Source organism: Cherax quadricarinatus, chromosome 49 (assembly GCF_038502225.1).
Source record: "Cherax quadricarinatus isolate ZL_2023a chromosome 49, ASM3850222v1, whole genome shotgun sequence".
Classification (NCBI taxonomy): Eukaryota; Metazoa; Arthropoda; class Malacostraca; order Decapoda; family Parastacidae; genus Cherax; species Cherax quadricarinatus.
In genome coordinates, this window is record NC_091340.1 from 7,071,200 (window position 1) to 7,096,048 (window position 24,849).

The window sequence follows — 24,849 nt, forward strand, 5'->3', positions numbered from 1 at the left end:
ACTGGTGATGGAAAAGTCATAAGTAACTTTATTTAGGCACAGGTATACATAAGTACAATTATCATACATAATGTAAATTACCTACCATAACCTGGTCTCAGACCGAGCCGCGGGGGCGTTGACCCCCGGAACTCTCTCCAGGTAAACTCCAGGTAACCCAAAAAAGTGAGACAAAGTGACTTATTTCCATTGGACTCTTAGGTAGCAGAGAAGCTTTAAACCCCCACTAATTAAACATAAGCCAGACAGCCTGATGACAGTGAGTTAATATATATCCTTTTATTGTAACTGATTTTCACACAGTTAAGTTACTTACCTGCTTTAACTTTTAAGGTTAAAATAAGATATTACAAGGACACCAATAGAAATAAGTCACTGTCTGACTTTTTAGGGGGTTATACTAAGTAATTTATAATATATATGATAATTGTACTTATGTGTGCCTGTACCCAAATAAACCAAGTTACTTACTAACCTGGATTACTAACCCTCGGGCTTAATTACCAGAATAAAAATCTCAATAATTTGAAAGTTGGCGCCAGCCTGACCCAGCACGTCGAGGCTTACCATTGGCGCCCCAGTCACGCTTATTATATCACTTTATTTGACTTTACTGGGCTATCCTAGTCAATTGATACGCATATTACTATAGAAGATAACTGTAAAAAGAATTGCAAATGCATATAAGGAGGCTAAATAACGTTAATTAAGGCAGGAGGGGGAAAAGTGTATGGGAGAGTGCGCGCGCGCGGGCGCTCTCCCCAGACACCACAACACCGTTCAGTTGGCACTTGCTGCCACACCATATTTTTGTATATTAAGAGGCACAGGAAGGTGGCATCATGCCCGAGAAGGTAGTTGCTGTAAGTATGGCACTCGTCTCTCGCTTCTGGCTACGTATTTCTTTATATTTATTAGGAAAAAATGTCAAAAAAGCGTCCCTGGTAGTCGCTGCCAGTGGTGTCCGTCGAGGGAGGTGCTGCTCAGGGGTCTTGATCCGAGGAATTAGACCTGCTCTCCTGTTCCTAGGATCGAACCTGAAAGCTTCCCACTCGCCCAGGCTCTATGACTCGTGCGGGCTTAGCACTCGCCTCATGAATGCAATTCTGTATGACAAGTGCCTTGATGGTAGTGGAGTCGTGATCCAAGGATATGGAGCTAGCCTCCCTCTCCTGGGATTAAACCTGATAACTTCCCACATCCCCCAAGCCCATACGGGTTGCTGTAAAGACTGCATGTACAGTACCATGTAAAATATAATTGAGAATTGTTCCATAAGGTTTGTTAATTGTGCTTCAAAACTTAGTCATTAGCTGTAGGACCCTTGTGGGTTTACCGCTTAGTTTTGACTATAATAATAATAAAGTGTCAATAATGTTGTATGCAACCTGTTCCACACCAGTCAATATTTTAATACCTAAAATAAGGATTAAAGGTAAACTCTGGGTGTATATACACAGAAATATACACTTCTCAAGTATATATTCTGTTCTCTAAATATTTTTAGTTTTATTGTAGAATTAAATTATATTTCAGGTTGTGTATAATTACTTGTAAATTTGTGCATTTGTTTTTGCTTGTACAGACACAAATTTGCATTATAATTATTACACACGTTTTGAAAGTGTCAGGTGACAATTTGCCCGTGATGTACTTCGTAAAAATTCTTGTTTATTCTCTTAATTTTTATTAAAGTGCACACGTGTCCCTACCTAACTTGTGAGGCTAACACAGTGTTCCGGCAAAACTAAAAATCTTGAATATTACAACATTGTATTAAAAAAAAAATGAGATTTTGTTTCATGTTGTGTTTCCAAGAGAGATCGCAGTAGTTTTTTTTTTTTTTTTTTTTTTTAGCATCGGCCATCTCCAAAGGTTGGGGGACCTAAAAAAAATGAAACACAATCACCATCACTCATTCACTTGCTGTCTTAGTATACCTGGAGGGTATTCCAGGGGTCAGCGCCCCTGCAGTCCAGTCCATGACCAGACCTCGCTGTGGATCAGAGCCTGATCAACCAGGCTGTTACTGCTGGCTGCATGCAAGCCAGTGTACAAACTACAGCCCGGCTGGTCGAGAACTGGAGTGTGCTGACATTACAGCTCAGATGACCCTCTGAAGTGCAGCATCCTCAACCATCCTTTAGGCGCTGTACTTCCCCCCTCAATGACTCGAGTTCAGTTAACCAGTTTGCCATAATCCCTGAATCTTTCTAATCTGGGTAATACAGAATTGGCATTTTATAAGAAATAATAAATATATTTGGGCATGGGAAGGCCATTGAACACAAGTGAAATTTTTTGTTAGTTTTCAGTTAAGGCATTGGGGCCAAACCTGGAAAAATGGATACGTCCAGAAATACTGTGGATAATTGCATCATTGTCAGTTGCTCATTAGTAGAAGGTTGGATAATCAACACCACAAATAAGAAATCCTGCGAATCTGTAAGCATGACTTGTATTTTTATGGAAAATATGTAAATCTGACTTACACTGTAAACTGCATACAGTATATTGTGAGGCTGAAGTAAGTGTGTGTGTACTGCCAGAGCTATGTAAGTGTTGTCTTGCCTCATGTATAGTACAGTACATGCATACCTCACTAAAAGGGCAAGTTACGTTTCAAACCACCATTGTAAAGCAAATATCACCTTGAAGCAAATCACAGCCCTTTTTTTCACTTTCCAGTATGTACAAAAGCCTAAAAGCATGTTTACACTGTCATTTATTAAGTGTGCAATATCAATAGGCCTAAAAAATGCAAATGTAAAAATAAATAAAAAAATTTGAAAATTGACAAACGCCATCTTAAAGGCAAGACAAGCGCCGAAAATAATGAACATGAATATAATTGAAAAGCACTGTATTAGCAAAGCACACTACAATGAACACTGTATTAACAAGGTATACCTTACTATTTATCTATCCATCCCATCCCATCCATTTATCCTTTCATCCATTTATACATAAATAGCATTTTATTAACCCTGGCTGTTTCGCACCAAGGTAGTATGGCCTGAAAAAGAAAAACTTTCATCATTCACTCCATCATTGTCTTGCCAGAGGTGCACTTACACTGCAGTTATAAAACTGCAACATTAACACCCCACCTTCAGAGTGCAGGCACTGTACTTCCCATCTCCAGGACTCAAGTCTGGCCTGCTGGTTTCCCTGGATCCCTTCATAAATTTTACCTTGCTCACACTCCAACAGCACATCAAGTCCTAAATACCATTTGTCTCCATTTGCTCCTATCTAACATGCTCATGCATGCTTGCTGGAAGTCCAACCCCCTCGCACACAAAACCTTTACCCCCTTCTTTCAACCTTTTCTAGGCTGACCCGTATCCCGTCTTCCTTCCACTACAGATTTATACACTTTCGAAGTCATTCTATTTTGTTCCATCCTCTCTTCATATCCAAACCACCTCAACAGCCCCTCCTCAGCCCTCTGCATTATATTCACACCACACATTGCCCTCAGACATGACATCTCCACTGCCTCCAGCCTTCTTGTTGCAGCATTCACCACCCATGCTTCACACCCATATAAGAGTGTTGGTATAACTATACTCTCATACATTACCCTCTTTGCTTCCTTGGACAAAGTTCTTTGTCTCCACAGACTCCTCAGTGCACCACCCACCTTTTATCCCTTGTGAATTCTATGATTCACCTCATCTTTCATAGACCCATCTGCTGACACGTCCACCCCTAAATATCTGAATACATTCACCTCCTCCATACTCCCTCCTTCCAATCTGATATCCAATCTTCCGTTATCTAATATTTTTGTTATCTTCATCACCTTACTCTTTCCTGTATTCACTTTTAATTTTCTTTTGCATACCCTACCAAACTCATCCACCAACCTCTGCAGCTTCTTTTCAGAATCTCCCAAAAGCACAGTGTCAAAAGCAAATATCAACTGTGACAACTCCCACTTTGTGTTAAATTCTTTGTCTTTTAACCCCACACCTCTTGCCAACACCCTCGCATTCACTTCTCTTACAACCCCATCTATAAATATATTGAACAACCATAGTGACATCACACATCCTTGTCTAAGACCTACTTTTACTGGGAAATAATCTCCCTATCTCCTACATACTCTAACCTGAGCCTCACTATCCTCATAAAAACTCTTCAATGCTTTCAGTAACCTGCCTCCTATTCCATACATTTGTAACATCTGCCACATTGCCCCCCTGTACACACATATGGTATAAGTAAAGCTGTTAAGTAAAGCTGTTTATGTATAGATATGTGTCCCACCACCACACTACTGTACCAGCACACTCAGCTCACACACTGAGGTCTGGGGTTCGAATCTCCTCCAGTACTGCTAGAAAACATTAGGGATGTGTTTCCATATGACACCTGCTGTTTCTGTTCACCCATCAGTGTAAAATGGGTACCTGGGTGTTAGTCGACTGGTGTGGGCCATATCCTAGGACAAAAACTGACCTAATTTGCCTGAAATGCTCAGCATAACAAACAGCTTTCTATATGTAGTAGTATATCATTGATGTCAGCTAGGCCTGTGTACCATGTACATGTACTTGTAGTAAATAAAGATATAGAAGGGTGAGGGAAGAGACAGATGGAGTAGTGGAGAATAAAAGATAAGCTGGCAATTGGTTATTCTTGACTATTCATAGAATTTCCTCAAAAATCTGCTGATCCTTGGAGCTGATTAGTTGCTAGATTAAGCATTGTGTTAAAATATTGTTTTTCATTATTAAAATTTTTATGGATATATTTTTTAAGCTTTTCATGTGTAGTTCATTAATTTTTTACCTAATTCTTACAGACAATGGAGGAAAATCCTCCGAAGGTTAATAAATGGGATGGCAATGCTCTTAAAAATGCCCTTGATGATGCAGTGAAGGATGTAAGTATTGTTAGCTAGAGAAACTTACTACACAAGTTTGAATTCAATTTCAGAATATTAAGTACAGTGAAGCCTTGATTTAATGGACTACAATTTAATGGATTTTGGATTTAACAGAAAATCTATGGCCAGACAGTATTCAGAAATAGCAGACAAATTTGTTAAATCCAATATTGTCTGTTGTTATAGTACACTGGGTAAATTTATTTTTTAATTTAATGGACTATGTCTCTTAAAATACAGAATTGTGCTTTAGTTATGATAATGAAAGGTTGTTTTGACAATTTGGAGTTGATGGGCAATTGGCTTTACTGGACACCTTCTCCCTCTCTATTAGTTAATCAAAGATTCACTGTATTTATTTAAAGCTTTTTGAAATATTACAGTTTATAGCTTTCTGTATTCAGATTTATTTATTTTTTGAAGCCTAACCACACGCATAATTATTTTCACTTTAGGTGTTGTTGTCTCGCTTTAGCTACATTGAGTCTCACAAGCTTCTTGATGGGCGACTAATAATATCATCTGTGGCAGTGGGATTCTCAGTCTTTGCTCTCATTTGGGATCTGCTCTATCCATTTCCACAGTCCAGGTAAGAATTCCACCACTTCTACTTTTTTTTAATGGCCTTGAAATTACGTACTTTAAAAATATTCACTTTTATTTCCAAAACACAGAGTACAATTCATAGTTTTACAAGGTAAGATGACATTTGATAGTATCCATGGAAAGCCCCTGGTTATGCATAGCATTTTAGGAAAGATACAACTTAAGATTAATAAAATGTTATAAACATAATATATATTGCACTTAGGTGTATGCACAGATATTAAAAAAATGCCTTCTCTTGTTACTACAGTTTAGCTTTAAATCTGGTAATTCTTTCTTTCAACAAACCGGCTGTATCCCACTGAAAATCTGGTAATTGATGAGTAATATTTAAGTAATGAAGTATTTGGGCCTTCATTTATAATTTCTGTTGGTCACAAATAAATATGATTGCCACAGTAGTATAATGGCATAATGTGTTTCACTATATAAAAGTTTATATCTTGATAGATAATGTGAAAAATTACTTGTTTGTCCTGTACTGTACTGTAAAGGAGTGGTGAGGATGTTTCAGTTCAGAGGGCCATCTAAACTGTAATGTTGGCACTTCTGGTAGGAAAGAGATTGAATGGATGATGATGAACGTGTTTCTTCTCTCTTGGGTTCCCTGCCTTGGTGGTTAACAGCTGGCGTGTTGAAAACAAAATGAAGGGCAAGTACGTAATGCTTGAATGGAAAGATGTGCATTCACAAGCTGACTTGAAAGACACTTTTATAGAAAGGATGCCAAGTGATGGAATTCGGTATGTAGTGTAACAGTGTGAAGTTTGTTAGATTCTTTTATCACAGAAAATGTCATCATTTTTGTACAAGAAGATATAAGATTGTAGTGTTTAAGGAAAAGCATTATGAGACTTTGAAGGAGATATAGCTTGTAAAAAGAAAATGAGTGCATATAGAACAACCTAAAATGCTATTCAGCTAAATGTGAAATCTCTGTGGATGCAATGAAATACTAAAATATTTATAGGCTTGATGTGTGTCTCAGTATAATAATACAGTACTCTGCAGTAGTGGTCATCATGTAGGGATGGCAGTCTACTTGTTCATTATATTTTAAAATAACCATATGGGAACTATCTTATGGAAACCCTACACTCCAAATATCCATTTCAACTATAGATATACCTTTCCCTCAGAATGTTTAATCATTTGTATTACATCAATTCCCTCAGTTGTTGAGCACTTTCTGCCCCAACTGTAGCATAATGGCACTGTATGAACCTTATGTGTTTAGCTCTTTCCTGTGACTATAATAATCTTCCCTCCCCTCAATTATTGAGCTAATGCCTATACAGTGGACCCTCGGCTAATGATATTAATCCGTTCCTGAGACCTCATCGTTAGGCAAAATTATTGTTAGCCGAATTAATTTTCCCCATAAGAAATAATGGAAATCCAATTAATCTGTTCCAGACACCCAAAAGTATTAAAAAAAAATAATTTTTTGTTCATGAAATATACATTTCCCTACAAAGAAAACAATGAGACATGCACAATAACTATATAAATAAATGTTAAAATGACACCTTTATTGAAGAGTATTGATGAGTGATGAGACACTATTTTTCTTGAACACACTGGGATTTTCAGAGTGATACATGTGTAAAGGCTTCACTTTGCAATCCCCACTAGCGTTACAACAAAACAGGAAAGTTAGCCTGTCTTTCATAGGCTTGTGTCCTGGAAGTGCCTTTTCCTCCTGAGTAATGTAGGTCCTGTTTGGCATTTTCTTCCAGAACAGGCCTGTTTCGTCACAATTGAACACTTGTTGGGGTTGGAATTTTTCAGCTTCACCATGCCTTATCACACTGTGTATGCCACTACGATTCTTAAATCTCTCAAACCAACCTTTGCTGGTCTTAAATTCACCAATATGAGCACTAGTTCCAGGCATTTTTTCCTGTTCACCTGGGTGTTAGTCAACTGGTGTGGGTCGCGTCCTGGGGGACAAGATTAAGGACCCTAATGGAAACAAGTTACGGTCCTCGATGACTCGCTGACTTTCTTGGGTTATCCTGGGTGGCTAACCCTCTGGGGTTAATTGTTTCTCGGTAATTGTTTCTCGTTAAGCCACACCAACAACACTCTCCACATCTTCGAGTAGTACAGCTGACGGTGGTGCAGCAACAGCTGACGGTGGTGCAGCAGCAGCTGACCTTAGTGTGATAGTATTTCGATAGTATTTCTCGCCCTTTTTACCACAGGATTGGCACTAGAAGTTTTCATTGGGCCCTTGGTGGCTTATTTAGCAGTTACAAGGACTATAAACAATGGAATAATACAAAATGTATCGAATGTATCATGAAACCGGCCACCCTGGCTTGTAAACAATGATGGCAGGGCAGCTGAGGCGCTCAGGCTGGACAGACAGGTTTGGGACAAATCACATTGAGCGAGTTTTTTATTGTTAGCCAGGCCAAAATTTTTATGCTCAAACGCTTTGTTGGGCGGGTTTAACATATGCAATACGTTCATAAGCCGAGGGTTCACTGTACTCTTCTCACTTAATCCCTGTGCTGTATATTATAATACCTCAAAAATCTTTTCAGCTACTACTATTCATAGCCTTTATAAATTTTCAGAACTGTAATGTGTGTATGTGTGATATCCTATTTCATTATGATGGGTGTATTAACATGGTACACTACCTACCTGGAGTGTGGCATCTTCTGCACAGCCCTGAAGAAAGATGCTGCTGGGATTGACCCAGATGATGTATGGAATGCTTCCTCTTCTCTTAAGAGGTAAGAGCTGTAGTAATATGTCTGATGTTGCACTAATTGAAAGCTGAATCTTTCTGACATATCTATATATTATCTAGGCTATGTAATGGGGTAGTAGTCATCCTGATAAGCTGCAGGCTGTAGAGGGTTTGGAATGACATGCAAGTCTGGATACATTTTCTGCATAGTTAATATAAGACTAATTCTTTGTAGATTGAGGATAGGGGTCATTTGCATCACCTTTGAACAGCCACGTAAAGGGAATCGTGCTGTTTTCTGCTGCTGACTGTGATAGACATCTAATTGCATTCACTAGGCATTGACATTTACCACTGATGCTTAGACATAAGTTTTATAATTACATGAGCATCTGTGAAGACCTTGGTGGCATAATGAGGTAGCTTCTGTGATTACGGTTAATTGTATAATGTAATTTCTTAAAGCTAGAGAATAATTACGTGCTTTGGCAGTTCCTTCAGCATATGCTGCCTCCCATGTTCAAGGCTAGTTTAAAGAAGGACTTTAGTATAAATTATATTACAAAAAGCATTTACGAAGTCCTCAAACTTACTTATGAACATATACTGTGTACATCTACCCTAGGTTCATGTACCACCTTGATCAACACGCCTTGTTCCATTTCATTTAAATAAACAAACCATTTCCACAATGCTTCTTCACTCTCTGAATTAACATTTTTGTATCAGTATTTTAAGCGCTTTTCCACATCTTCTCTTGAAAATATTCACAGCACATCTTGATCTCATAAACATTATTTAAACTGCCATCATCTTTTCCCTGATGCTGTTTCACTTTAACTCAGTTCTGGAGTTGAGTGGTTTGTGAGAGGTGATACTTGACCCACGGTCCTTATCTAACTAGGCACTCAGCATAACCTTTGGCATAAATTATAGGTGAAAATTAGACACATGTGCAACATCTGGGTGTCTTTATTGTAGATGTTTCACCACCCAGTGGCTTTATCAATACAAATTCAAGGACATAATTGGAAGACATTAGAACTATGTACATAAGATGAGGTATCAGTTCCTCAGCCTTGGAGTTAGTGTGAAGAGCACCATAGCCATGAAGATTCTTTGCAACATTTGGGTTTGTTTTGCTAAAGACTGTATCTCTGTAATACTGTACATCCATGCATATTCAAATATCTAAAATAAAAGTTTTCTCTCCTTTACCTTTTCATAAGTTGCATTCAGTAAAAGGTTACCAACATCTTGATCCCAGCATTTAACACACCTATGATACACATGGTGTATGGGAGGATGTGGAAAGACATCTTACTTATGTCACTAAGAAAATGGAAATTTAACAAAAATACCATATGATAACTTAATGGCATACTTTTGAGGACTTGATTCTGCAACATACCTGCTGTCTTTGAATGCAAGGTGTTTTATATATTCTTTCTACTATTTCAGGTTTGACAATAAGTACCACCTGCGCGTTACTCAGAAAGCTGGCAAGACAGGGAAGGCCAAAGAAGCCCGCACTGTCCTCACTGTTGAGAACTACTTTGATGAGACTGGCAAGCTTTTGTATGGATCTGTAGCCAAAGAAGTTCTACGTTTGCATTCTGATGTAGAGCACAAGAAAAACTAGATTTACTTGTTTTAAATGTTAGATTAGCCACAAGAGGGATTAGTTGCTGAAATATTTCAAGGAAACTTATTTTTTCCCTCCATGCTAAGTCTGCCAAGACAATATGGTCACACTCTTTCCTGGTTATTTACATCGACAGTTATTTTGGTTATCAAATTAAAGCTTTACCCTGAAGAATTATTATTTTTGTCTTTTGGTATTAATTATTGTAATAAATGGTTCAAAATCTATGAATGGTATTACTGTACATTTTAATACTGTAATTGACTTATGTATGTTTTCCCAAGCAATGTGTTTCATATCTTGTGTCTTAGAGTAAATATTATCTTGAGGATATTTAATGCTATCCTGTAACTTTTATCATTTTATAAGATTAAGTTTTGGCATAAGCCTTAATACTATTTCTATAATGTATTCAGTAGGTACTGATAACAGAGAATCAGTTCTTAATACAAATATGTCGTCTTGGTGTTTCTTGCTAATTCATTTGTGAAGATGAGAACTTTTACCATCTTCTGTTCATTTATGAAGATTTGCTGAAATTATTTTCAATTAGCTATCTTAGAAATTAATTTGAAGTATTTATTTAAAAATCTAAGTCCAAGTTACCCATAGAAAAGTGACTAGAAACTAACTCAAAATAGAACGATGTTTCTTTTCATAGATTTCAGTGTGTTGCAGCAGCCTTATTTGATGCTTATTACATTTTGCTTTCTCCAAGCATAAATCTTCATAAACTCTAATATATTTTTCATTACAGTATTATCACTGCTCATAATTAATTATAATAATGTGCAGGCGACCAGTGATTTGTCTTTTCCCCACATTTACGGCCATTTTTTTTTTCCAGGTAAGACTGCCCATAAAATTCCTAAATTTTAGTTTGATATTGGTTAACAGAAATTGCATTTATAACTTTGTAGCAGTAGGAAATGGCAGTTCAGCTTAAAACAGCATGACTGGCAACGGTCTCCTGGAACTAATTAGGTTGTAAGCACGGGGGAGAAAGGGGGTTGCATATATTTCAGGAATTGGTGGTAATGTATTTTGAAGTACTGTATTTTTTTACTGGAACTTTGGCAGAGGTTGCTTGACATTCCTGTTGGTTTTTATTACAAACATTTCAGGTTTTAAGTTACTGCCAAATCTGTAGAAAATAAAAATTACATGGAAGATATTTAATCAAAATTTTCATTGTAGCCCTTTATACCACAAAAATTTCTTCACAGCCTATTTTACTTTTGATGTAAATTTTCTGTACTTAAACTGTATTTTGACCCAAACTTATTCATCTGCCTGTAACATCCCTCTGAAGGCAGACTTCTTTTTGTAGTAGATGGATTATGGTTTTTGTTGATGCCTTGGGTTTCATTGACTGGAACTTCCTATACCCATAGATAAGATACTTGTGCCATTTAGGTATCTTTAATGCTGTGATTGTTTGCTTGTGCAGCATTCTTCTTCAGTTGAATACAGAAGTGACTAATACATTGGGGACATTTGAACTAGAGATTTTGAGATGTTCTGTTCCATATCTTGAGAATAAGGCATACTTGTTGGTATATTTTACCACTGATATTCTATTCCATAGCTTGGATCTTCCATAGTTGTGGATCTGAACATCTTCCGTGAAGGCTAAAGGACTACACACCCCAAGATAACTTCATCCATTCTATCAAGACAGTCATTGCATGCCTTAAGTCTCCACTTCTTCCACTGTCACTCAAAGCTGAGGTACTGAACACCTCAACATCTTCAATTGTCTCCAATATATTAGTTGCCTTTGCATTTGACTGAAAATACCTGCTTTACAGGCAAAACATCTAAGCATTAAAAATATCTGAATGTTGCACGTCCTACTCGTCTATTTGTTGTCATTTTATACCATTAATACAATGATACTTTACCTATATGGCCACAGCTTAACGTTAAGCAGTTCCCACCCAGTGCCATGACGTTACCTTAATGTCCTTTGTTCCACTACCTGTCTCTTAATTTTATACATCGAGTCTTTCGAAGAAGTTGCTACATGTAAACTTGCAGACTATCATTTTTTCACTTGCATTCTGCTACAGACATTTGAGGATTGTGAGGAAGACTTCTGCAGACAGGTTATACTGCACTTTGGAATTTTTTAATATAATAGTATACTTTTTTCAAAATTTGCCCCTTATCAAGCTGCTTACACTGTAGAGCATCACTTAGTGCTCTGGTAAAAATGGTATGTGATACCAAGAATTTAGTAGAGAGAGAGAGAGAGAGAAAATGCAAATACTGCTATTTCATTGGAAAAGTTTCAGTACAGAGATCTTGGTCACACTGCGACAGTGTTAGTGTTTTGCCCGCCCACTGAAGTTTCCAAAGCCCTTGCTATGTGCCCTATCTTCAATTCTACGAAATACCACAATCCATCACCCAAACCGATTGCTCCTTGTTACCCTTTCTACTGCAGACTGTACCCTTTACCAGCTATGGTGCATGAGGGCACTTCAAAGGAGGTGCTAGTGAAGAACACTTGATCCAAGGACTTGCTGCTGCTTTAGATCAAACTCTATTAGCTCCCATCCTCAAATGCAGTATGATCCCTACTGATGGGTATTTTTCCTCATAAATATAATGTGTGAATAGAGTTTACTGTGGTACTTTGAAAAGGGAATCTTCATGGGGTAATTCCTTGATGCCAATGAAGGCTCTTGATCCGAGCAATTATAGCTACCCCTTTTCCAGTTGTTAAACCTGCAGGGGTCAGTACCTTGGGAATGGGAGGCAATAGGGCATGATCCAAATAAGAACAGAATCATCTTGTAGCATCTACTATTAAGCACCTTCCTTCAAGCGCTTGGGTAGAAGGGCTCTTGATCTAGGGAATTGGATCTGTGCTCCAGTTCTCTGAATTAAGCTTGAATGCCTTCCATCCTCCCTCCCCCACAGGTGTTGTATAATCTGTACAGGTTTAGCGCTTCTCCATGATAATGACCTATACATAATGTCCAACATTTAATATGCACTATTTAAAAAGCTATGGTTTTGAATATGGTACCCCTCAAGGGAGGTTCCTCGATGCTACTGGGCTGTATATTCCCTACGGATTTAGTACTACCCCATATAAATAATTGATGCTAGTGCTCGAGTTCCTTGGATTGAGCTTGAATGCCTTCCATTCTGTTAGGTTCACTATAGCCAGTACAGGTTTAGTGCTTTCCATGACTATAATAATTTGGATTTGGTGATAATTTCTGTACTCGTATAATGTGTAACCAGCTTTCATCTGTGTGTGTGTGTGTGCTGTATGACCCTGGTGGGTTTAGAGCTTAGTTTTGATTATAATAACTTTACTGTACAAGTTTATCCCTCAAGAGAGGTACCTGAATGCTGGAGAGAGGCTCTTAATCCATGAACTAGGTTTGTCTTCCCCTTCCTTGGATCAAACCTCAATATACCTCCCATTCCCAGGTTCTATATGACCTCTACAGGTTTAGTACTTTTCCTAATCAAAATACAGTGGACCCCCGCATAACGATCACCTCTGAATGCGACCAATTATGTAAGTGCGTTTGTACGTGTATGTTTGGGGGTCTGAAATAGCCTAATCTACTTCACAATATTCCTTATGGGAACAAATTCGGTCAGTACTGGCACCTGAACATACTTCTGGAGTGAAAAAAATATCGTTAACCGGGGGTCCACTGTACAATGTACGAGTTTAACACTTTTGCAAAAATAATAGCTACAATATTTATCCAAAATCTGCAGGGTAAAAAAACTATAGTTTACATAGATGCATTATAAACTGTTCTTTTCCACAAGAATGTACAGTAGAATCTGGGGTATAGTACATGTGAATAAATTATTTATTCTGTGCACTTGGGCACCTTAATCCTTTGCAACCAGTGGTCCGATTTAAACCACAAGGACAAGGTGGTTTGTGATTAGGTGTCCATTCTCCTAAGCTTTCATTGGCATAGAAGTCCATCGGGTAATGCTTAGCATGCCACTCAGCATGTTTAAGAGACACGGTTGCTTCATAAGGGTTTAACAATGGCTGAGGGAATGAAGCTCCCCAATCAATGGAAAGTCGTGGGCAAGCTACTTGCACCCATGCTTCTATATCACTCATGGCTGCTAACTTTGCTGGGAAGATCTCAGACAGAAGAACAATGATGAAGTCTTTTCCCATAGCCATTAACTGCTTCTGAAATGAAAAAACGTCTTGGTAAGAAATCTTTGTATATGATATACTGTACTACAAAAGTAAACCCTCAATATAATGGACTAATGAAATAATGTGCAAAATCCATGGGTAAATTGTACTTTTTACACATTTATATTTAATGTTTACTGCAGTCCACATCTGCAAATTGTGTGAAGAGTTCTATATCAGGTATACAGCAGAAAATTTCAGGGCTTTTTCTATGATTTTTAAATATTTTGAGTTAACAGACACTATGAGAATTCCCGTATTAGTCCATTACATCACTAGTTAATATGTAATTGTATCAGGCTGAGAATAAAGTATTATACTGGGAATTGGAGACAAAGCAAAAAGTAAGTTGTGGGGAAAACTTCAGTACTGCTACAATATTCCTCTGAGATGGTTTCTTGATGCCAGTAGGGGGGGGGGGGTCTTTTTAGTCATGGAACCGGATTTATCTTCCTCTTCCTTAGCTCAAACCTGAATAATCCCCCATTCCTCAGATGTTATATGACCCATCAGCAGCGCTGTATAGCCCTTGTGGCTTAGCGCTTCTTTTTTATTATAATAATAATACGGTGGAACCTCAAATATCGAACTTTCTTCGGTCCAGAAGGCTGTACGAGTGCCTTTACCGAATGAATTTATTCCCATCAGGAATAATGTAAATTAGATTAGTCCATTTCAGACCCTCAAACATACACTTATAAAAGCACTTACAAAAATACACTTACATAATTTGTCGTGTTGAGAGCAGTTCGATTTTTGAGGTTCCACTGTAATAATATATGACCCTTCAGAGATTTAGTGCTTCCCCTTGATCAACAGGAAAAAAAAAAAGTTACATTTCATCCAGCCCTGGGCAAATATAGCACTAATAAATATTTCCCTGCAAAAGTTTTTTATTTCTCCACTTGTTAGCTTACACCATCATTTAGCACTGAGAAGTGCTATTATAGTTACACAAAATGACCTAAAAAAAAATTATTTTTAATACTAACTTGAAGGTTTTCAAGAACTCTGGTGCTTCCTTGTCTTCCAAGAGTTCCTAATATTAGTCCCCACTTATTCGCCTTGCTTGCTTTATCGATGGCATCCTTACGGATTTTTTTCATCATTGGCTGATCATAGTATTCTCTAGAGAGGACCTTAGAGTAAGGATTGTACCTAAAAGGAAAATGTATTTAGGCAAAATACATTTTTACAGGAAAAAATATCATGTCAATAAATAACATATTAGTACTTATTAATAAACAGGTTTTATAATTTTAAGAGACCTAATTTGAATACATTGTATTGTCTGAAAACAACTAGAAAATGGGATACTTTGCTGAAAAAAAATTTCACTGCAATATTTGAAGCAATATTGTATGTATTGTATGTATCTTAAATGACAAGCTTGCTGTTTAGTGCTTTTAGTAATGTGCATTGGCCTAGATTTTGTTTTCTAACACATTGGCCATCTCCCACTGAGGCAGGGTGACCTAAAAAGAAGAAACAAAAGTTTTTCTTTTTATATTTAGTAATATATACAGGAGAGAAGGGGTTAGTAGCCGCTTGCTCCTGTCATTTTAGTCACCTCTTATGACACACATGGCTTAAGGAGGAAGAATTCTGTTCCACTTCCCCATGCAGATAAGCAGAAATAAACAAGAACAAGAACACGTAAGAAGATAGAAGAAAACCCAGAGGGGTGTGCATATATATGTGCATATATGCTTGCATATGTATGTGTAATGTGACCTAAGTGTAAGAAGTAGCAAGACATACTTGAAATTTTGCATGTTTATGAGACAGAAAAAAGACACCAGCAATCCTACCATCATGTACAACAATTACAGACTTGTTTTACGCTCACTTGGAGGGACAGTAGTACCTCCCTGGACATAAAGCAATTTTTTTTTTAACAAGTCGGCCGTCTCCCACCGAGGCAGGGTGACCCAAAAAGAAAGAAAATTCCCAAAAAGAAAATACTTTCATCATTCAACACTTTCACCTTACTCACACATAATCAGTTTTTGCAGAGGTGCTCAGAATACAACAGTTTAGAAGCATATACTTATAAAGATACACAACATATCCCTCCAAACTGCCAATTATCTAGTGAATTAAATGTAAGCCATGTTCATTATTAAACTAGGGCATATTATATATTACCTGGATAATTAGTCTCATTAGGTTAAATTTTGTAATAAAGTTGGTAGAATTACCGACAATATGTAAAGTAAAAGGACACAAGTGCAACTAATGTGACATTTATTGTGGCAACGTTTCGCTCTCCAGGAGCTTTATCAAGCCATTACAAACAATACATGGACACAGAGGGTATATAAAGGCTCAGAGTGAGGTGAATACTAGTGAGGTACCATTTCGATGTTCACTAGTGGAAGTAGTAGTAGTAGTAGTAGTAGTGGTAGTGACAAAAGTAATACAATATGGTAGAGCAATTAATTCGTACATGAGTAAAAGGATATAAAAGCTATTACTTGGGTAACATAAAAATAGGTTGGACAAATATAAACTGGAATGAGGCAGCTTGTTTCAGTGTTCACTCTCTGTGCTTTGTGTAGTATAACAGGAGAGACTATGTGATGGCAGGGTTTACTGTTTTCAGGAGGATTCTTGCTAAGACTTCGGAGATGGTGAAGCTGCCGTTGTTTTGTTTAATTGTATTCGAAACAGCGATCAGTGCTGATTCGAGGCACTTGCGTCTGCGGAAATTAGTTTCTTTGATCACTAATTGGGCGTCTCTGAATTTCATGAGATGATTGGTGGAATTTCAGTGTTGTACACAGGCGTTGTTCAGGTTATCGTTCCTACATGCGTAAATGTGTTCATTGAGGCGGGTGTCGAGGTTTCTGGCTGTTTCACCTACGTAAATCTTGTCACAGCCTCCACAGGGTATAGTGTAAACTCCTGCATTGACTGGTTCGTGGTGCTTGGATTTTGTCCTGGTTATATCCTATATTGAAGTGCTAGAAGCGATGGCGACTCTGGTGTTAGCTTGTGAAAGTGCTTTTGAGACGTTCAGTGCAACCTGACTATTGGGTAGAATTATAACTTTGCTGGGAGTGGTGTTGATGCGTGGAGAATTTATGATCTGAAGAGCTCTTTTCTTGCAGTCTTTGATGAAAAAAGAAGGAAAATGTAACTCTGTGAATGTTTGGTGAATGTATGTACACTCCTCGTCAAGAAACTCAGGACTACAAATTCGGTATGCTCTTAGGAAAAACCCGATGATGATGCCTCTTTTGGTCTTGGTATCTTGACTGGAATAGAAGTGTGTGAGATCATTTTTATTGGTGGGTTTCCGATAAACTTGAAATCTTAGGTTGTTGTCTACTTTGTGAATGAGGACGTCGAGGAAAGGTAGCTTGTCATTGGACTCTTCTTCTAGTGTAAACTGGATCGCCGGTTCAACTGCGTTGAGCCTTGCCTGAAGATCCCGTACATCAAAACGTTTTGGAGTTATTACGAGGACATCGTCCACGTAACGTAACCAAGTGACGCTTGAAGGGATGATGTTGGCGAAGTGTTCGGACTCTAGGTGTTCCATGTATAAGTTGGCTAGGACGGCACTGATGGGGGACCCCATTCCCATGCCGTAGGTTTGTTTGTAGAGCTTGTTATTGAAAGAAAAACAGTTGAAATTAACACAGAGTTCAATTAAGTCAACAAAATCTCCGGGAGGTAGAGGAAGATTAAGGTCCTGATTGACTTTACGTCGTAGAACCTCGATGGCTTTTTTGGTAGGTACTTTTGTGAAGAGGGAAGTCACATCCAAACTGCTTAGTTTCTTGTTACGGATGGAGAGGTTACGGATGCGGTTGAGAAGGTCACCTGAGTGTTTAAGATGAGCGGGGCTGATGGTCCCCAGAAGGCAGGAAAGATGTGACCTTCTCAACCGCATCCGTAACCTCTCCATCCGTAACAAGAAACTAAGCAGTTTGGATGTGACTTCCCTCTTCACAAAAGTACCTACCAAAAAAGCCATCGAGGTTCTACGACGTAAAGTCAATCAGGACCTTAATCTTCCTCTACCTCCCGGAGATTTTGTTGACTTAATTGAACTCTGTGTTAATTTCAACTGTTTTTCTTTCAATAACAAGCTCTACAAACAAACCTACGGCATGAGAATGGGGTCCCCCATCAGTGCCGTCCTAGCCAACTTATACATGGAACACCTAGAGTCCGAACACTTCGCCAACATCATCCCTTCAAGCGTCACTTGATTACATTACGTGGACGATGTCCTCGTAATAACTCCAAAACGTTTTGATGTACGGGATCTTCAGGCAAGGCTCAACGCAGTTGAACCGGCGATCCAGTTTACACTAGAAGAAGAGTCCAATGACAAGCTACCTTTCCTCGACGTCCTCATTCACAAAGTAGACAACAACCTAAGATTTCAAGTTTATCGGAAACCCACCAATAAAAATGATCTCACACACTTCTATTCCAGTCAAGATACCAAGACCAAAAGAGGCATCATCATCGGGTTTTTCCTAAGAGCATACCGAATTTGTAGTCCTGAGTTTCTTGACGAGGAGTGTACATACATTCACCAAACATTCACAGAGTTACATTTTCCTTCTTTTTTCATCAAAGACTGCAAGAAAAGAGCTCTTCAGATCATAAATTCTCCACGCATCAACACCACTCCCAGCAAAGTTATAATTCTACCCAACAGTCAGGTTGCACTGAACGTCTCAAAAGCACTTTCACAAGCTAACACCAGAGTCGCCATCGCTTCTAGCACTTCAATATAGGATATAACCAGGACAAAATCCAAGCACCACGAACCAGTCAATGCAGGAGTTTACACTATACCCTGTGGAGGCTGTGACAAGATTTACGTAGGTGAAACAGCCAGAAACCTCGACACCCGCCTCAATGAACACATTTACGCATGTAGGAACGATAACCTGAACAACGCCTGTGTACAACACTGAAATTCCACCAATCATCTCATGAAATTCAGAGACGCCCAATTAGTGATCAAAGAAACTAATTTCCGCAGACGCAAGTGCCTCGAATCAGCACTGATCGCTGTTTCGAATACAATTAAACAAAACAACGGCAGCTTCACCATCTCCGAAGTCTTAGCAAGAATCCTCCTGAAAACAGTAAACCCTGCCATCACATAGTCTCTCCTGTTATACTACACAAAGCACAGAGAGTGAACACTGAAACAAGCTGCCTCATTCCAGTTTATATTTGTCCAACCTATTTTTATGTTACCCAAGTAATAGCTTTTATATCCTTTTACTCATGTACGAATTAATTGCTCTACCACATTGTATTACTTTTGTCACTACCACTACTACTACTACTACTACTTCCACTAGTGAACATCGAAATGGTACCTCACTAGTATTCACCTCACTCTGAGCCTTTATATACCCTCTGTGTCCATGTATTGTTTGTAATGGCTTGATAAAGCTCCTGGAGAGCGAAACGTTGCCACAATAAATGTCACATTAGTTGCACTTGTGTCCTTTTACTTTACAGGTTAAATTTTATATAAACATCTAGTGTCAAACTCAGGACAATGTTTTAACAATTATTCTAACAGTTCTATATATTTAAACAATATGACTCGATAAGCAAAAACAAAGCAAATTAAAAATATAAAATTAAAAATATCTGTAAATTTAACTGCAATCTACTGTACAGTATATATGGCACTGCAAATTATATACTACTGACTGTAATAGACAAAATATATGGACACACATCAAATCAAATAAAAAAAAATAAATATATACAATGTAAAGAGTTTTATGCTTACAAGTATGTGGGAATTTCTGGATTTGAAATCATTATCGACTCCAAGTGGAATCGACCATCACCTAGACAAATGATAGTATGACCTTCTGGAACAGGTGGTGAAGTGCAGCCAAGAACTTCTCCTGGGGATAATGGTCGACACTGAGGGAGACACACTGTATATCCACAACTCTTGAGGTCTTGGGCCATTTTTTGGAGTGAGCTCACAAACTGAATAATGGACACTAAAGCTAAAGGTACAGATGTGGGAAAAACTGACTTAATGGTGTCTATGAGATGCACTTTATCAAACTGAATATCTACAAAAACATATAGGCATGGAATGGAGCTAGTTTGATCTATTGGTATAAGGCATGAATGCCCATAATGAACCATAAAATCTGCACCAACAGCTCGTGCAGTGAAATCATCAACACAACAAGCTCCGTATGTTACATCTCCCATTATTGTAATTTCTGCTCCAGTCCAGGATTCAATTATATCAGCTATTGTTGTAGCAAATAACAACAAGCCTTCAGGAAACTGTAAAGCAACATGTTTTGAATTAGCTTGTCTGATTCTCCAGATTGTTTTAGGAATTTCAAAATTATAATTTTTTGGTAGAATATCCATAGCTAGCTTAAGTTTAGGGTCATTTTCTATTTCAACTGGGACTCCCTTGACAACATTTCGAGGATGGAAAATTTTCCTTTCTTTCTTTGGAGCAGCCTCGATTTCCTTACTAACAGTGTTTAAAGAAGCTGGCTGGGCCTCCATTATGTCTGAAAATATTCAGTCTTCTGAAAAGAAAGTCATTTATATATAAAATACAGTGAAACATTTTTATAATTACACAAATTTTAAAGCACTGTAATTGCATTGATATTGCAATGAGGTTCTTAAACAACAGACAACACTTAAAGTAACAATACTGTGGAGTTCTATAAGTAAGTATCTTAAGTTCTCATTCTTGTACTATATAAGGGAGGTGCCTACAAATATTACATGCAAACTCTTACTATACATTAATTGCAGTAAGGTTTTCTAAACCATTACATCACATTAATTACAGTTCCCTCTTAAGAGTGAGGGAAAAAAATGAAGTTTTAAATGTTAACCCAAGAATGCCACACAGCAAGAATTAATCCCACTGGAGATCTGCTCTTAGGATGTGACCCACAACACCTAACACCTAGCCACTGTAACTATTTCAGTGTTAAGTGAACATTGACAGTAGGTGCACAGACTTGCCCTTATGTCTCAGCTTGTCTGCTAATCAAATCACAGTCTTCTCAGTACTGAGACAAATTCCTTACTATTCCTCTACAGTTTAGCACACAGTAAAATTTTATCTTACTTAAGTCATACCCACACACACAATGGTTAATACACAGATATAATAATATTAGTAGTATATTACTGTATCACGGGAAAACAGATTCAGTCTTATTTGAAAAATAAACTGGTGAGAAAAATAATATTGGCAGAACAGGTCAACCCAAGAAAGACCAGCATTGCAGCTTATTTCCACTGAGGTTATATTTTAAGGCCGATGCAATATCAACCATACTGAGCATACCTCTTCTCACTTAATAAGCAAAATTAGGCAGTACTGGGTTTGGCTAATACAGTATCTAGATATGTGACTGCCTGAGAACATTAAATGCTGCTGGAATACACGTTTTATAGGTAATCATGGCTTAAGTAGTTGCACCTTCAGGTCACATCTAATGAACTATGGACCTGGGTTTGATGCCAACACCTGTTGCCCCTGTTCACTTAGCAGTGAACTAATACTTGGATGTTACAATGTTAGTTCAGTTGATAGCACACTTGGATAACACATTAAGTATCTGTGGTTTGCCCCCTTGTACAGATGGAAAAATTGGGAGTGTTTCCTTAAAACACCTGCTGTCCCTGTTCACCTAGCAGTAAGTAGCTACCTGGGCATTAGTCGACTGGTGTGGATCGCATCCTGGGTGTAAAACTTAACATAAGTTATCCGAAATGCTCTGAATAACAGTCAGCTAAGTTATATCGTGTACTTGTAGAAATAAAGATTATTATTATTGTTACTGACCCAAATTAAAATAAACCAGATACAGTAATTTTCTTGGGTTATCTGGGGTTACTAACAGTCTTGTTAATCCGAATAAAGATAAGTAATGTTATTGAAACAAATACCTTAAATAATTATGTATATAAAGAAGACAAGACATACATGAATGGGGAATGATTAGACTGTATTAGGGGTATCCAGAGAGGTTCAAATCACTGACATCTGTTATCCAGCATGAGATAACAAGTGAGATTATTATTATAATAAAAAAGAAGCACTAAACCTACAAGGGTCATACAGCATAAGTGAGAACAAGGTTCAGCGACTTGCTAAATTATAATCACGGCTAAGAGTAGTGCTTGCCGATATTACAAAATTTATATATGGGAAAACTCAACGCCAAAAGGGAAATATCAGAGACTTCTCCTGACATTGTAACTTTGCAAAGAAATAAAAAATTTTATTTGTATTTCAGTATTTGACTGATCGGTAACTTGATAACCACTGGCATCAAGACCTGCATTGTTAGCTTCACATAGTACAAGAATGGTATAAATACCGACAAGATGAAATTAAGACATGTGTAACATCTGGGTATCTTTACTATAGACGTTTTGCCATCCAGTGGCTTTATCAATACAGATTCCATGACATAATTTGAAGACAGTAGAACTATATACAGAAGATGGGGTAATCAGTCCCTCAGCCTTGGAGTTGGTATGAAGACTACGGTGCTCTTCACACCAACTCCAAGGCTGAGGGACTGATTACCTCAAATTCCCAGCCAGAGTAGAAACATTGGCATGTTTCTTTCCACCTGTTGTCTATGTTCACCCATCAGTAAAATGGGTACCTGGGTGTTAGTCGACTGGTGTTTACCTGGAGTTTACCTGGAGAGAGTTCCGGGGGTCAACGCCCCTGCGGCCCGGTCTGTGACCAGGCCTCCTGGTGGATCAGAGCTGACCTGTTATGTTATACGGTAAAACAAACATCTTGAAGCCAGGAAAATGATGGAATGAATAAATAAAATTTCAAGCGAAGAACGACGATGCCTGGAGTTTACCTGGAGTCTCTTCCGGAGGATATCGTCCCCGTGGCCCGGTCCCAGACCAGGCCTCCTGGTTGCTGGTCTCAATTATCAAGCTGTTATTGGCCGAAGTCCAGTGTACGCACCACAACCCGGCTGATTAGGAACAGTTTTTTGAGGAATCTGTTGAGTTTTCACTTAAAGACAGCTACGGGCTTGTTGGTGATTCCCTTATGCATGAAAAGAGGGTGCTGAAGAGTCGTGGTCCTTTAACACTTATTGAGTTCTCTCCCAGTGTATTCGTCGCTTCCCTGCACCATCTGTCTCTTGTGTTTATAAGTAGTAATTTCGGTGTGCAGGTTTGTGACGAATCCCTCCAGAATCTTCTAAGTGTATATTATGAAGTGTCTTTCTCGCCTACGTTCTAAGGAGTACGGTTCTAGGGACCTGAAGCATTGCCAGTAATTTAGGTGTGGGTTGCATCCTGGGACACTGATCTAATTTGCCCTAAATGCTCAGCATAGGGGGCTTTCTATATAGTAGCAAGTCATTGATGTCACCTATGGTCTGTACACCTTGTACATGTAGTAAATAAAGATATTATTATTATTATTCTGTATATAATTCTCGTGTCTTCAAATTATGTCGCCACTGGATGGCGAAACTTCTACAATAAGGAGACCCAGATGTTGCAAATGTGTCTTAATTTCATGGCCTCATGTAGTATTCATATATAGTGCATTTTTATATGTCAAACCACAATTTATAACCAAAATTACGCCGTGCTTAATTTGTTAGAGTAACACGTTGTTTTTGTTAGGGATTTATAGGGCCATCGTTGTTGCCACCGTACAAGTGTTTTTTGTTGGGAGTTTATAGGGCCATCACAGCTGACACCGTATTCAATCCTTATTTAGCGCTGCCCGAGCAGCCACATTATACACAGGATATATACACCGAGTGGTGTATATCTCTCAGCGTATATATACTGAGTTTCATCACTATACTAGGTATTAAAGTATTCTTGCATGGAGATAAATAGGTTACGTGTAATAATAATAGTAATAATATGACTTTTGGGGTTATCCTAGGTTCTCTACACATATGCTGCTATGTATAATAATCTGTATAGCTGTATTTGTGTATACCTGAATAAATTTACTTACATTGGTCTTCTGATTCATGATAGAACTGATGAATTGGCTAAGTTATATGTTTTCAAAGAGAGGGTAGATTACAATCTTGGCTTGTCATTTAGCAATTTGAGAACAATAATACGAAAAGAAATTCAACTGAACTTTATTAATTTAAAACTAAGGGAGATTGACACCAGTCAGTCTATCGATCATCATTCTGTCATGCAGGGGGAGCCACATGTCTATGGTGCATCCGTCAAAATAAGCAGACTCTTGGATGTCACTACCACCCGGCCCGGTCTGACTTGAAGTGCCTGTCCCATGGACAGTTGTCACACCCTGCGTCATTATGTGCTGGAATGCAATAAAATTAATTAATTCAGAGACAACTCATTCAGAAAATATTCAAGATATGTCAAAGCATTTTATCAACAGTGGTATTTTACAAACCATTCGGGAAAAATACCCTGACTTTGCTCACTGTAAATGAAGCTAATACTTGCATTAATAACTCATTGCAGTCGTGATGGGGTGTGGACGTGTGAATGGTTCATCGCCTCTGTAACTTGTTCAGCTACCAAAACTTTGCAGTCCAGTCCCTGGACCCATCATGTACCTCTGTAATCTTTTTGACTACCACCCACAGGATGGGTATGGGGTGCATAATAACCTGGAGTATACCTGGAGAGGGTTTCAGGGGTTTACGCCCTCGCGGTCCGGTCTGTGACCAGGCCTCATGGTGGATCAGGGCCTGATCAACCAGCCTTTGCTGTTGGCCGCATGCAACCCGACGTACGAACCACAGCCCGGCTGGTCA

At 38.3% G+C, this 24,849-nt stretch overlaps 2 protein-coding genes across 5 annotated transcripts; one reads left to right on the top strand and one right to left on the bottom strand.

The window, feature by feature from the left end:
• Positions 1 to 703: 703 nt before the first annotated feature.
• Spase25 (Signal peptidase complex subunit Spase25) lies at positions 704 to 11,026 on the top strand. 2 transcript variants are annotated; one of them, XM_070095167.1, is made up of 6 exons: positions 704 to 863; positions 4,814 to 4,894; positions 5,353 to 5,486; positions 6,130 to 6,246; positions 8,089 to 8,250; positions 9,669 to 11,026. In XM_070095167.1, the coding sequence occupies exons 1-6, from the start codon at positions 843 to 845 to the stop codon at positions 9,847 to 9,849; spliced, it is 696 nt and encodes a 231-aa protein (XP_069951268.1). In that variant the 5' UTR covers positions 704 to 842; the 3' UTR covers positions 9,850 to 11,026. The 2 variants fall into 2 exon arrangements, with proteins under 2 accessions (XP_069951268.1, XP_053644422.1); XM_053788447.2 differs by lacking the exon at positions 6,130 to 6,246.
• A 2,592-nt stretch (positions 11,027 to 13,618) lies between these two features.
• Positions 13,619 to 23,766, bottom strand: Dph1 (diphthamide biosynthesis 1). Of its 3 annotated transcripts, none has more exons than XM_053788444.2 (4): positions 23,676 to 23,766; positions 19,833 to 20,610; positions 15,043 to 15,208; positions 13,619 to 14,041 (listed from the first exon to the last, which is right to left on the bottom strand). In XM_053788444.2, exons 2-4 carry the CDS (start codon positions 20,585 to 20,587, stop codon positions 13,697 to 13,699), a joined length of 1,266 nt encoding a protein of 421 aa, XP_053644419.2. In that variant the 5' UTR covers positions 20,588 to 20,610; positions 23,676 to 23,766; the 3' UTR covers positions 13,619 to 13,696. The 3 variants fall into 3 exon arrangements, with proteins under 3 accessions (XP_053644419.2, XP_053644418.2, XP_053644420.2); XM_053788443.2 differs by having other exon boundaries at positions 23,667 to 23,760; XM_053788445.2 differs by having other exon boundaries at positions 19,833 to 20,607; positions 23,667 to 23,744.
• Positions 23,767 to 24,849: the final 1,083 nt, after the last annotated feature.